General features: G+C 32.8%; 1 protein-coding gene across 14 annotated transcripts in view; it reads right to left on the bottom strand.

Annotated features, from left to right (window-relative positions):
* LOC143253526 (cell adhesion molecule Dscam1-like) overlaps window positions 1–14,991 on the bottom strand; it is a 37,957-nt gene that overhangs the window by 8,039 nt on the left and 14,927 nt on the right. For all 14 annotated transcript variants that reach the window (XM_076507546.1, XM_076507545.1, XM_076507544.1 and 11 more), the window contains 3 exons: window positions 4,921–5,040; window positions 1,518–1,694; window positions 563–707 (listed from right to left, as the gene is read on the bottom strand). In XM_076507546.1, the coding sequence (XP_076363661.1) occupies window positions 563–707; window positions 1,518–1,694; window positions 4,921–5,040 (442 nt within the window). The remainder of the gene's footprint in view (window positions 1–562; window positions 708–1,517; window positions 1,695–4,920; window positions 5,041–14,991) is intronic.

The following is a 14,991-nucleotide window of genomic DNA, read 5'->3' as shown; positions in this document are numbered from 1 at the left end:
GTGGTTGATATGTACACATACCATTACTAAACCTTACATAGTTAAAATAAGTCTTTGCAACTCTTTGTAGGTTAACACTTTTAAAATTATAAATGACGAGTAAAATGAGCAGTGAATTCAAGTCCACAGTTGATTACAGTTAAAAGTCTAGGAAAATGACTGGTAAGATTTCCTTATTCTGCCATAAATATAAGTTATGGTTGTAAGAATCCTACAGTTTGTTTAGTAAAGTTGTAGTAATTATTCTGTTTTTCTTCATCTCCATATCACACTTAAGACCACTTATATGCTATGAAGCAATCACTAACACAGTTAAAGTTAAGTCCATAGCAAGAGCTAATAAGGCACTTTAACACTTGAAATTACAATAGTCTCATCACAGATTACTGTTTAAGTATAAATATGTTAATAAAATTACTAAGCATGAAAGATATGTGAAGACAATGAACAATAAACAAAATCTTAAGATTTCTCAGAAGCAACAAGTAATATTCTGCAAATAAAAGAAATTTGTTTGGTTGAAATTACTTCTAGTACATGCTAAAAACATGCAGTTTATTACCTAGTGGATGGCATGGTCAGTTTTGTCCCATCCTTTGCCCAGGACACAAGAAAAGGTTGTTCTCCACTTATTTCACACTCTATTACAGCTGTTTCTCCTCGTTTTGCCGAAGATCTCATCTGTATGGATGTAACGATAGGTGGAGCTATGGAAATAAATCAGTTGCAGCTTATAAAGAATTACTCAAATCTAAAGTTCTGTGAGAACTATCTATCTTCAATTTTATTAATTCATACAAACTATACATTAAGAACACAAACAGTGTATTTAATGTTGCGAGTTTATGTCACTCTTTTCATCAGTGCTTTGTAAATGTTAAAATGATGATGTAGGTGCCTTTGTTTATCATCAAGTGCGCTAAGTTTATCATTTAACTTTGGTAACCACTTAACATTTCTGTAGTTATTTAGCATGTAATAACACCAGAAACATTTTGATTAACACACAGTTCTGCAGTCACTAGACTGATTAATAACACATGGGTCTGCCCTAACTAGTAAATACCACCTCAAAAATTATGATGTGTTAAGAATATAGTACATCATAAACTATTACATCATTTACTGGTACAAATTATCATACAATTAGTACTACTTGTGGTGTTAACACCAGTACTTTATCAACTTACTCTTTAAACTATTAATCAATGTAACTTGTGAACCAACTGTTAATATTAGTGGTCCTTGTAACATGTCAACTGAGTGCTCACACAATTACTAACACAAACAAAGGGTAAATAGGACTGTGACATGTTAAGTGAGTGCTAACACTAGTATTTCTTGTCACAAGATTGGTGACTACAATAATACATTGATTACTTCTTATACCATATGTCAATCAAGTACTAGTTCAAGTACACATGCTACATATACAAGGCTACCAACCAGTAGAGTTACGACACCTCCTGTACGTTTTTTAAGGCACAGATGCAGAGTTATTACCAAGATCACCATACCATGTACAGAAAGTCGGACAGTTGCCTGAATCCCTTCACCCACTCCATTCTCAGCTCCACACGTGTACACTCCTTCATCTGCTCCCTCCACCATGCTGATGACCAAGGTCCCATTGTCCAAAATAGTCTTCTTCTTGTAGTCACTGCGAATGATGAGGAAATCCTTTGACTGAGTTCCTGTTCAAATGAAAAGCATAGAGAAACTATTCAGAATTGGTTTGGAGTACTGATATTCTCTGATATTTCTTTCTCAGTGAAAATACTTAACTAAGCTTTATGAAACCTATTAAATAGTATCTGGTTTTCAGCTAAAAGAATCACATAATTTGATTTAGTTTTGTTTTTCTTATTGATTCTAATGTCCTGAAATTCCACTGATAAAATGTAATATGTACTTTTATATAAGTGAATCATTTCCATTGGAATCAGGTCACATCTTGTTGTACAACTGCTGGCTATAGACTTTTTTAGCCCAATCACAATTTGAATGTTATCAAATCATTCTGAGAATTTAGGGCCCAGACTTTGGGTTAAGAACTTACTTTCTTCAGAGACATTTTATTGATACAGATTTCATTCCATACTTTTTGGAAGAAGGTTCACTGGTTTATGAGAATATTGCTGAATTAATACCAATGCTAGTAAGTTAGGGTCTATGGACAAAGTGACTTGTGACTGTTCATTGATTCCTCCTAAAGAAGCTGAAAAGATGTTCTCCATCACAATGGTAATATATATGTTATTCATACAATTCACTTAAAGGAAACATACAAGAATCTTGCACTTCTTGATATGAGCAATTAGAATGAATATGATTACTTTAAAGTTCTTTGTATGTTGTTGAGTCAACAATCAGTTGATACAAAGTTTCCATGTTGTTTTCATGTGAACTGGACCAGCAGAGCATGAAATTAGCACCAGATAAAGAAGCAACAGCCACTGTGAAATCAGCCTGATACCAGGATTGAAAAACATTGAACATGAAAGTTTGGTTGACAAAGAAAGTCCTATTACCTACACTTAACATAAAACTGAGTTTGATGAAGCAGTTCATAAAAATCTTAGATAAACATGACAACTCTTTCAAGCATCAAGCTGTGTAATTCTTAGCTGTTTCAGAAGCAAACTTTAAAGTACAAATTCTTGTTGGGCCTCAGATTAGGAAACTGACTTTGGATGAACAGTTCAAAAGGACAATGAGGAAAGTTGACAAAGAAGTATGGATTTCCTTTAAGGATGTTACTGACAAATTTTTTGGAAACAACAAGGACCCAAATTACATAAATATTGTCAATAATATGCTCCATAAATTTAAAGAGTTGGGTTTTAATATGAGCTTGAAAGTTTGTTTCTCAGACTTGCACATTGGTTATTTCCCTGAAAATCTTCATGGTGTCAGCAAAGAACAAGGGAAAGAAGTTTCATTGAAACATAAAAATGGAAAGGAGATATCAGGTATGGTAGAACATCAGCACAGCAGCTAATTACTGCTGGGCATTGAAATGAAATGCTCCATATGCAACACATGAAAGACCGCATCATCTAATCTGAGACAAAAAGACGTAGATTTCACAAAATCAGAATGAATGAGAATACGTACTCAATGTTTTACCCTTTTATTCATAAACCTAATAAAAATGTTAGTGTGGTAAAGAAAACAATTTAAACAAAATAATAATTTGATCTAAGTACAAGGTTCTTTTACTTCCAATTTATAATAATCCTTATGTCATTAAACAAAATATTTTTGAAATGTGTAGATAAATTATGTAAAGTTTATTACTAAAACAAAAAATTATTTTGAAGTTTAAATTTGCAGACCTGTGTTAAGATTCATATATTTCTTTTTAAACTTTATTTTTACGACTGCAGTAATCATTACCTCTGGTTTTAAATAAACAAATTACTGCATAAACTGGAAAACCTTCATGGGTGACTTAAAGACCAGACATCTCAAATTGGTATCAGATCAGGTAAAGTAACAATATTCTTGGTTGAACTTACTTTATATTTAATACATATACATTCTTTTCAATAACTTTAAAAAATAATATTCAATAAACTGGGATATGAGTCATGTATGAGTCACTACAATATTCTGCCATCACCACCATTCTCAAAACCTAACCAATCTTAGCAATGTAATACAGGTCTGTTCTGCGTTTTCTATCCTCTTGTGTTTTCCAAAAATCCAGTTAGGAAAAAGATTAACACTTAAAACTAACAATCATACAACTTCCTGGACATTATATACTACTTTCCCCATAGATGAACTGATCAAAGGTGAAGAATAGTCATGCTCTATAGCTCAACAAAGAGAACAGATTATGGGTATATTCCTGCACAAGCTTGCATTTGTTAGTGCTACTGCTTTTTTGTTTTTTTTTTATTTAAACCAGCTGTATCCCTGAAGCTTGGCTCTGTTAGTGCTACTGTTTTTTTATTTAAAGCAGCTGTGTCCCTGAAGCTTGGCTCTGTTAGTGCTACTGTTTTTTATTTAACCCAGCTGTATCCCTGAAGCTTGGCTCTGTTAGTGCCACTGCTTTTTTATTTAACCCAGCTGTATCCCTGAAGCTTGGCTCTGTTAGTGCTACTGTTTTTTTATTTAACCCAGCTGTGTCCCTGAAGCCTGTTTTTGTTTACACCAGCTATATCCCTGTAAATTACTTTTAAAGATGAGGTTTTCAGACCAACAGAATCTTAATATAAACTTACTCTGAAGTATTAACAATATCATTTGTAATCAGCTAATACTATTTGATGTTATGTATTTCCACAAGTATTTTTACTTTAAAACCTTTTCTGTAGCTAAAAAGTGATTGTAGTTCATGTTAGAGTACTGCTACCATCTTAACTACAATTATATGAGATTCACAACAACAGCAACACATTTCAAGATATCATTACAGAGAAGGAAAGATATCTTGATACAATTCTGATTACTAGGTTCAGTACTTAAACCTACACTGAATTGGGACAATTTACTTAAAACATATTTTTAACCAACTAACAATCAGGTTATTTTTTAACACCACCACAGATATATGATTTAAGGAGAAACATACACAAGTCACATATGTATGCTATCTGGATCATAATATTAAACCATATTAGTCACACACTACTATGGATGCATATTAATTACACACTAATGTTCATGCACATAAACCATGTTAAATATGTATACTTGAACAGTGCTTGTTTTTAATTTCCACAGTATTTAGACACAACAAACTTACAAAAATTGGATATTGTGAAATGAATCAGTGAAGGTTATCCTTCTGGTATAATGAGCACATGTGAAAAAGCAACAAAATACATCTAATTCTACATTCTGTTCTCTGTACACTAACTGTATTCGTACATTAGTGTAAAACTCTTATTTAGGTTCATAGAAACCTACCGTAAGCCTTCTTCCATGTAATAACAGGTTTTGGGTAACCACCAATTCCACAGTGAAGACTCGTTGTTTTTCCCAACACTGCTTCAGAATCCTTTGGTTGTTCCTTCCAAAAAGGTGGTGCTGCAAGAGGTGGAAACAGAATAAAACAAAAGTACCAATATTTAACTAAGAGAGTTCTCCTTACATCAAGTGTCTGGGTTACTTTTGGACATGTTTAATTACACTGTGATAAGCCAACAAAACTTAATGAATATTTAATATAAACATCAATTCCTTAAAACTGACTTTAGTTTGAGCATACATGAAACAGGAATAGCAAATTATATTTAACTGTATCACAGTAGAAATGTTTAAAAATAGTATTTCACATTGTCAACAACGTTCAACTATCAGGTCATCCCACAAGTAATGCCAGAAAAATTAATACAGAAAGTATTAACGTTTTGAGTTTAAAAAAGGCAACAGTGTAGCAGAAACTACATGAAACATTCACGGTGTAGAGTCTCTCAATGAAAGAAAATGTTGAAGTTGGTTTCAGAAGTTCAGATCAGTTGATTACAGCTTGAGTGATGCTCTACGTTCAGGTCATCTTGTTGAGTTTAATGATGACTTGTTGCTGGCTGCACTTGATGAATATTCTGCTGTAACAGTTGAGGAACTAGCACAGAATCATAATTCAACCCATTCAACAGTTTAAGAGCTTCAAAAGGTGTAAAAGCTTGGAAAATGAGTCCCTCATGATTTGACAGAAGCCAAGCTCAGAGCAAGATGGACATTTACACTTCTCTGCACTCTCCTCATGAACGTAACTCACCTTTTTTGGACAGGTTAGTGACTGAACATGAAAAATGGATACTTTATACAAATGTTATGTGCTGCAGACAATGGCTCAGTGCAGGTAAACTGGCTAAAGTACAGCCCAAAATGGACCTCCACTCTAGGAAAGTTTTGTTAAGTAATTTGATGAGATATTGTTGGTCTGATCCACTTTAAGTTGCTGCCACTCAATGAAACAATTACTCTGACATCTATTGCCAACATTAGAGCATTTGAATGTTGTACTGAATGAAAAGAGGCCTGCTTTGATCAATCGTAAAATTGTTGTCTTACAACAGGATAATGCACAGCCCCATACAGCAAGGATCACATCTGCAAAGATTGTAGAGCTAGACTGGGAAAAACTTCCATATTTTCCTTATTCTCCAGACATTGCTCCATCTGATTATCATTTATTCTGAAGTTTGCAGAACAATCTTGATGGAAAAGAGCTTGAAACACATGAAGGTGTCAAAACTACCCACTCTACATTCTTTTCCTCCAAACCCCAAGAATTTTATAGAAGTGGCATTCAGAAGCTTGTGAATTGTTGACAGGAAGTAATTAATAATAATGGAACATACATTATTGATTAAATAACATTAAAAGCATTTGAAATGCTCTCTCTTTTTCTGAATCTAAAATCGAACATTACTTACAGGATGACCTGATAGTATCTTTAAAGTGTGACATAAGAAAATCCTGATTAATAATTTGAAAATATACTCCAATTTATATCCTACTTCAACTATTTGAAAGAGTTTAAGTTTTGGATCATTACTCCAAATAAATTACAAACAAAAACTAAAAACAATCAACACAACAGGCAGCTAACACAAAAGTACTGACACAGTACTAAAACACTAATACTATTCAAACTATATTTTACTTGTTTGTACACTAACCAGTCTATACCATCAGCTCAATAACTTAACTTTTTTTCTTACAAAGCATGAAGTGGGAGAAACAATTGAATCTTACTTATAATTTTTGAAGCAACATTTCTTCAAAGACATGTTTTACAAACCACTTTTAGTAGAACATTTCATGTTGTAAGCTAACAACTAATTTATTATTATTACAGGATACTAAAATGGATGCAACATGTGAATCATTTATTATAGAACCAAGTTTAAATCACAAACTGTCACTTGTACCTTGAGTGTCTCATATTATTTTTATTGTACCCATACCAGTAGTCTTGAAAATACATTTATTACTTTAAGTGGGTTTCTTGTCATCACAAACAAAAAAACTTGTACAGCAGTTGTATCCGTTAGGCTGTAGTTAATTCTACGACTGATCTATAATAACAGTGCTTATAAAATAGATCGATTATGGATATTTAAATATAAAAACTATATATTAACACCTTGCAATATTTCTTTATGGTATGTTTTTCTTCTGGTATCAAGTGCATCATTAGGAAAACATGTCTCTACAGTAAAGAGAATATCACTCAAGAAAGATCTGTTGTTGGTAGAATATTGCAAAGTGATTACTGTTTATAATAAAAATGGAAAAATTAAATTTACAGTTATAACAAAGGGCAGGTTTTAACCTTTGACAGTACAATTTTTTATAATTACTGATGGCTCATTATAACTACTAGTTTCTATTTGTTTTTAAAACCTTTTATTTTACAGGTAATTATAAAAATATTCACATGTAATTTAAAAATACATTCTGTGTACATTATTGCTCAGGTACACACATTTGATACTATGTCTGATACTCATATAAAGAACTGCAGCTAACTTAAGCAAACCAAATCTTCTCATAGTCACCATTCCAAACAGTTGTAGTATATTTAACATGAGGTTTCTGATTCGTCAAACATAAATTATCAAAATATACAACAGCACAGCAACACTAACTATTTAACAAGAAAATAAATAAAAACCTTCAACTATAACAATTTATAAACTATTAGTGTCAAATGTTGATACCTATTTAACCAGGACAGTTATACATCAAGTACGACAGTTAGTAGACTTTACTGACTTAACATAAGATCAGTTTAACAGTCTGATCCAATGATTGATGAAGCTGTTACATACAAGGTTTGGTAGTTGTATAGATAAATAAATTTAAGTCAAGTAATGAGAATCACACAAATCAAAAGCTTGAAATTTTCACATAAATGGTATTAAATTTGTCACTACTATTCAGACATCAGTTAGTAGTTTCCGTGAAAAATAAAAAGTCAGACACTTCTTAAATTACACCTGACAAAGTTTTAGATGTTGAAAGCTATTTCCAAGCATTTCTCTAGAGAATAAAACCTCTGAAGTCAGCCCTAATTAGAACAAGTAACAACTCCAACTACCTACCTATTTATGTAGTCAACACAAGCCATTACAAAATACACTTGGATCTTTATTTACAATAAACCAACATTTACGTAAGCAGCAAATACACGAGTCACTAGAGAATACACTTGGATCTTTATTTACAATAAACCAACATTTACATAAACATTAAATACACGAGTCACTAGAGAATACACTTGAATCTTATTTACAATAAACCAACATTTACGTAAACAGTAAATACACGAGTCACTACAGAATACACTTGGATCTTTATTTATAATAAACTCACATTTACGTAAACAGTAAATACACAAGTCACTACAGAATACACTACAGTGCTGCATTCAACATAGCTCACAAATCTATATTTAGACATGTTCTTTTAATATTTACTTTTAAATTAAGAAATTAACTCATACATAACATTAAAGTTTGAATTATATACTACAATTTGATTGAAAACTTACTGACAAATTTGTAATATTGTATTCAATATTTTATTGAACTACAAGTCAACAAATATAATGACATGGACTTTGACCAATCACAAAAGGGTTAACAGATGTAAAAAGGCTCAATATACAAGAGATGCTGCCTATGAACAATACATTCATTACATAATTATTTGGTACATCTTTAAGAACTACAGCATTAAATGAAATTATCATATTTCATACACTTTCATTCATCATTGTATGTTGTCTGGTATTATTGATTAACTGTAGGGTGAAAATACACGATATTCTAACGTTATTAGAAACACTTTAAGCCTATTTTGTGTTATCCAATGTTATACATGTACAAGTTATATTGCCTGATAGTGAGAAACAATTACTAACTATCAAAAATGATCCACTTACTAAGTTCAGAAATAATTAATTTATGACATTGTAATAAATATCTTATGTACAAAATTCAATTCAGTTAAAAAACAAAAAGGAAAAGCATATTTTAACAGACAAATCCCACTGGCTTCTGGCAACTCGTCTGCAAAACTATTTTCCTACCTTCTACCAGTAACTTGGCTGTAAAACTTGTTTCTCCAGCAGTGTTTTTAGCAACACATGTGTAATTGCTTACATCTTCTCCACTAAGATTCTTTATCTGCAGTTGTGAAGAGTCTAATTGGGAGAGTATCTCTACCTTGTTTGCCACTTCCACAAGAGGCCCACTATTTTTATACCACATAAATTTAACTGGCAAGGTGCCTTCAGATAAACTGCAAAGAACATTAACACGAGTACGCAGTTCAGCATTTGTTGGGAAGGTGAAAGGTTGAATTCTTGGAAAATCTGTTGGAGAAAAACCAGTATTATTTAGCTGATCAAAAACATTAGTCCTAACTTACAGAGTGAAGTTAATGAATCAGTGTTAAAATAGTGTATCTACACTTAGAAACACGTTTTAAAGATGTCATATTCTGTCTTAATACCTAACTTGAATAAAAACAATCACCAAAACACATTTTAAATAATTAATAAAATTCAATAATATATTGAAATTAAATCACTTCTCAGCAATAAATAAAACTGTATAATGTAAATTGAACAAATACTTTTGGGCATACACAAAGGTACAGAGGTATGACTAACTACGGTACCACATACTACTACCTTAAGCTAACTGAGAGTAACTATGGCACCAGAAACTAGCACCTTAAACTAATTAAGAATAACTACAGTACCTGTAACTAGTACCTTATGTTGAGGTATGACTAACTACAGCACTACAGGCTGGTACCTAGGTTGAAGTACGACTAACTACCGTAACACAAACCTTAAGCTGACTAACAACAACTTGACACACACTTACCTAAACATCCAACCAGCTTCAGTACCGCATTAAGAATTGTCAAACTACCAAAATAACACAGAATCCCCGCCATTATGTGACGTCAGACTGCGCATACGCAAAACTCGGTATACCGAAACGTATGGGTTACTGAAGAGGGCAAGGGAAAAAACTTCAAACAATTGTAGTCTCTCTTTCAACTTATTTATTAATGGTAGCTTGTGTCACTTTATAAAAAAATATAAATAACCTAAAGCACTATATATATATCGTTTATCTATCAAACAGGGAAACAACTATGTACGATCCAAACAATCGTCATAAAACTAATAATCGGAAGGTACGACTGCAGCGCTATATAGTGGCACCTATATAATTCGTGGACGCACATTAAAAACGCACATAAAAGTTGAATGCCATTAAAAACAAAATTACCGTTGTTTTAAAGTGCCGATATGTCATATTTGCCGTTGTTTTACGTTACATACAATAAAAGTACGTAAATTCCCAGTACAAGTTCCCCACCTCGTACATTTAATGAAGCCGTGAAACCATCCTGATCTACAAGACTGAGCTATCGTATAGTTTCCATTATTGGGGGCTTCCAAACTCTCGATCTCCAACACACTAAACGTCTGGTGTTTTGAAACGAGGTTTCCAGTGTCTTGTTATCTTTGTACCAGGAAAAGTAAAGGGCTGAGATTCAGAGGTAATAGCACACGTCATGTGAACTGATGTTCCTAACCATGGTATCTCTGGAAAGCTGAAAGCTTGAATTTCAGGAGGGTTTGCTGGGAAATATTGAAATAAACAATATTTAAATATATACGAAATTTATAACTGAGTTTTATAACCTAGCTTTGTAATTTAAACTAATTAGTTACCATAACACAACTCTTACCATCCTTAATGTTCAACGTTCAAATCTAACAGTACAGGGTGGCCCGTAAGTTCCTACCCATCCATATATCTTATGTATCCAGTTAATTACTGACTCTTCCACACCAGCACATGACTCTCTACGTTTAACTGGTCTTCCTGAACGAGATGCATCCTTAATATTGCCAGTTTCAAACAATCTGCTCTCCCAAAACAAGAAACAAATTTATAATACATGCGTAATTGAATATAACATAATAACATATGGATGGGTAGGGACTTACGAGCCACCCTGTAGACAAGCAGCCGAGTTTGTTAAGCCTAGTTTAAAGACAAGTTATGAATAAAAAAAAAAACTACCAACAAACAATGGTTATAGGCCTCTTATCAATATTATTTACGTTACAATTAACCTACACGTTCACACGTATTAGATCCTCTCTTGTAACTGTTTAGAGAAGCAAGATCTTTAGTGAGACAAAGATATCCTACCTTTCACTGTGACAAAAGTACTGATAAACAATCCTAAGTTAAGGAAGATCAATCCAGCCGCCATTTTCTGATGTCGTGAAAACCAGCAGAACACAGAATATGGAGAATTAAACAATGGTTTTTGGTCAAAAGTTTAATTATTTCTATAAATAAGCCTCAGAAAATTACGCAGCAACGTACACATTAAGCCTAAATGTACTACGCCAACTCATTTCGTTGAATAGTGAACGCCAAGCAAAAACGTCTCGCAAAGCAAGTAAAACGACAGCAGCGGCAACATTTGTTTAGTTTATTACAATAATAAAGTTTATCAAAATTTTGCGTGAAAGATGTCTTTATTTTTCCACGTTTATATTCAGTTTTATATGCCTATATAGACATATCCACACATAAGAGGGCGTTAATGCACATCTTCCAATAATAATAAAAATGTTAGAAAATACTGTCACTACAAACGAATCACTACTAAACATTCTCTACTCACACGTATCAGTTGTAAGTGTTATAACAAACAAACCTTCTATAATTAGCTGCGAGGTGACGCTGTTTTTACCATCTTGGTTGGTTACTTCGCAAGTGTAGTTCCCAATGTTCGAAGTGGACACCTTAAGAATCCCTAGTTTGCTCGTGTATTTGTCCGTCTTTTCAATTTCAATATGTTGTCCAGCATGCAATTCCTTTCCCTCTTTGAACCAGACAAATAATAAAGGGGGATTTCCTCGGTGAACTGTACAAAAAACACGAACTTTTTCCCCAAGTCTAACGTTTTTCGGAAATGAAAATGGCGAAATAACAGGAAACTCTAAAAGATAAATAATTTATTAAACAGCCAGATTTCCAATCAGCACAAATGTTTAGCACACTTCTGTCTGTATTAATGTTAATTACTATCTTACTACATGAGACGTTAAACCAACACATACAATTTTATTTGTGGCATCACACAACAACGTAACCAAACACTCAAGTTTTTATTTAAAACCTCTATCTTTTATTTAAAAGTTTTATTCACGGAAACTATTAAATAAACGAAATGTTGTAATAACATACCTCCACCATCGCTATATCGGATAAATACCAAGTCGATGAAACATAGAATGAAAAAGTTCGTTTTAATCCTCATGGTGAAGTCTGAAGGAATCACATCACCAGTTGGGTGAAGATAGAAGCAAAATGGCGGCAACCTTGTATAAAACGTTCCAAGTCAATTACCAAAATGGCTCTCGGCTAAAGGTACAAAATCCTGGAAGAAAGGTAAACAGAAGAGGACATCATAATAGTATTACTGTAATTAAAATCTCTTAAAACATTTTTTTTTATCGTAGGTATTTCCAATATCATGAATTAACTTACCCGGATCTTAACAGAAGAAACGACAACTGACGACCACGGATTTATGGGAGAAGGGAAACAATGTTTGAAGCGCCATCTGTGTGTAATGTCCTTAAAATAGTGATAATTTTATTACTGATGATATACTAAGTGTTTCAAAAAGAATATGTTTGCTTTGTTAACTGTGTGAAAGGTTAAGCCTAGAGTAGTGGCGTCATTAACTGATTACATACACTGAAATTCGAAAGAAGTATTACACCTGAACTCATTTTGTCAAAAAAAAGGTTTTATTTAAAATAAAAATTGACAATAATTGATAGACAACTGCTACAAATAATACACAAAGAAAGTACAGAAAATACGATGTTTTGTACAAGTTCGATGAATGAGAAACGTGGGTGTCATGTTTTGATAATTTCATACAGTATTTTCTTTTGCTAAACCTAACAAACAACAATGGAACATGTTCAGTTCGTTGGAAACTCGCGCCAAACACGTCGAATCAGACTGAGACTTCTTGCTTGTAAATCGCTACTATACAATTAAAGTTGTTTTAGTGGAGCAAACACGATATCGTATTGAATGGTATGGGAATGTTGACCAAACATCTGGATATTTGGAAGTGATGAGTCCAAAGAAATTGGCCAATCACTATACAGTGTTCACGAGAAATAGAACCCAACTTTTATTAAATATAACAAACAATGAATAAATAATAAAACATTAAAAACCTGGCTTACCTTTTATCACAAGTTGGGTGGTGTAGCTGTCTTCTCCGGCCGCGTTACTGGCAGTACAAGTATAGTTACCCATATCGCGTCCATCTACATTTTTTATAATTATATTTGAAACTGCGGCAAAACTTAACAACTCAATTTTTTCGTTCACTTCCACCAACTGTATCTCGTCTCGCTTCCACACAAAATCCACAGGTATAGATCCCCTTGAGAGTCCACATACTACAGCGATCTGGGTCCTGAGTTCAACGTTTCTGGGAAACTGAAATGGCAGTATCTTTGGGGGATCTAGTAAAAACAAACAAATGGTACACCTAAAAGAAGGCTAGTCTTTATATGTTATAATTTGAAGACATTCGCTGTCACGATTCGTAACATTAACTTGCACAGCCATGTTACAAAATTAATTTTACAATAATGGTTTTAACTTAAGTTCTCTACAAATATCGTACACCAGTTTTCTTCAATAACATTTCATACTTTCACGTAGTGTTGACCCGAGAGCTCTTAACGCATGTGTAGTTTTATATTACACTATTTTAAAGAGTAATACTTTAAGCTCATGTATGCTTTAAGACTTAAATGTAAAAATGAAATGCTTATATAATTTGATGACTTACCAAGAGACGAACCGAATTCATTTAGGCCTAGAAGAAATACTAAACATATCCAGTGGTTCAATCGAGACATCTGATGACGTAAGAAAATGTAGTTCTTGATGGCTGGAAGCGACTATAAAATGGCGTCAAATTTATTTTTACGCGGTCACGAACGTTTAAGCTGAACAAACTATACCGTTAAAAACTTCTGGTTAGAAAACAAAAACTAAAATAAATATTTTTCACTTAAAAGATAAACAATCCACTAATGTAGTACTACAAAATTATCTTTCGTGGACTACTGACAAAGCCTTCATACAAATATTTTAAGACTTTAACTAGACATAAAGTGCCACATAGTGTCGAAAACCTTAAGATGTCAACAGTATTCGCAACTTATATTTTTTATTAATATTACTAACATATGCTTAAAACTATTTTAAAAACCATATTTTTCTCTGCTAGGTTAAACGTTTTAGGTAATTTACCCCAACTTGAAAGTTTATTAAAGCCATAATTCTTCATAATGACCACTGGTTGTTTCAAAACATTACCAGTCTTTGTGTTTCAAAATACAACAGAAACAAATAACACGATAATTTTGTTTGTTGCTGAATTTCATACAAAGCCTCTTCGAGAGCTAACTACACTAGCCCCCACTAATTTCGAATTGACAGTCTAAAAGGAAGGCAAATTGTCAAGAACACTCACCGCCAACTCTTGAATACCCTTACTAACTGAAAGTAGGATTGACATTCCATTATAATGCCCCTACAATTGAAACGGCAAGCATGTTCAGTGAAGTAATTCATTCCGAGTATAGTGCCCTAACCCCAGGCCACGAGACAGGTTTTAAAATAACGAGAAAAACCATAACAATAATACACTTGTAAATAAAAATGTATGGCTACTATAATCAATTGGTAATATGATCAATGTGGATTAGGAAAATGGATATTTGATATAAACAAACGAAAATATTTGAAAGTAGTCATAGTACATAGATCAATAATAATAAATCATTCCACTAATTAAAATTGTATAATAAAAATAAAGGTGTAACTTTTCAGTGTTTTTAATAAAATGAATTTTTTTTAAAAATTAGAACGA

This window comes from Tachypleus tridentatus, chromosome 6 (genome assembly GCF_004210375.1).
Source record: "Tachypleus tridentatus isolate NWPU-2018 chromosome 6, ASM421037v1, whole genome shotgun sequence".
Classification (NCBI taxonomy): domain Eukaryota; kingdom Metazoa; phylum Arthropoda; class Merostomata; order Xiphosura; family Limulidae; genus Tachypleus; species Tachypleus tridentatus.
The sequence above is the reverse complement of the archived record's forward strand: the minus strand, read 5'-3'. Positions and strand labels throughout refer to the sequence as shown.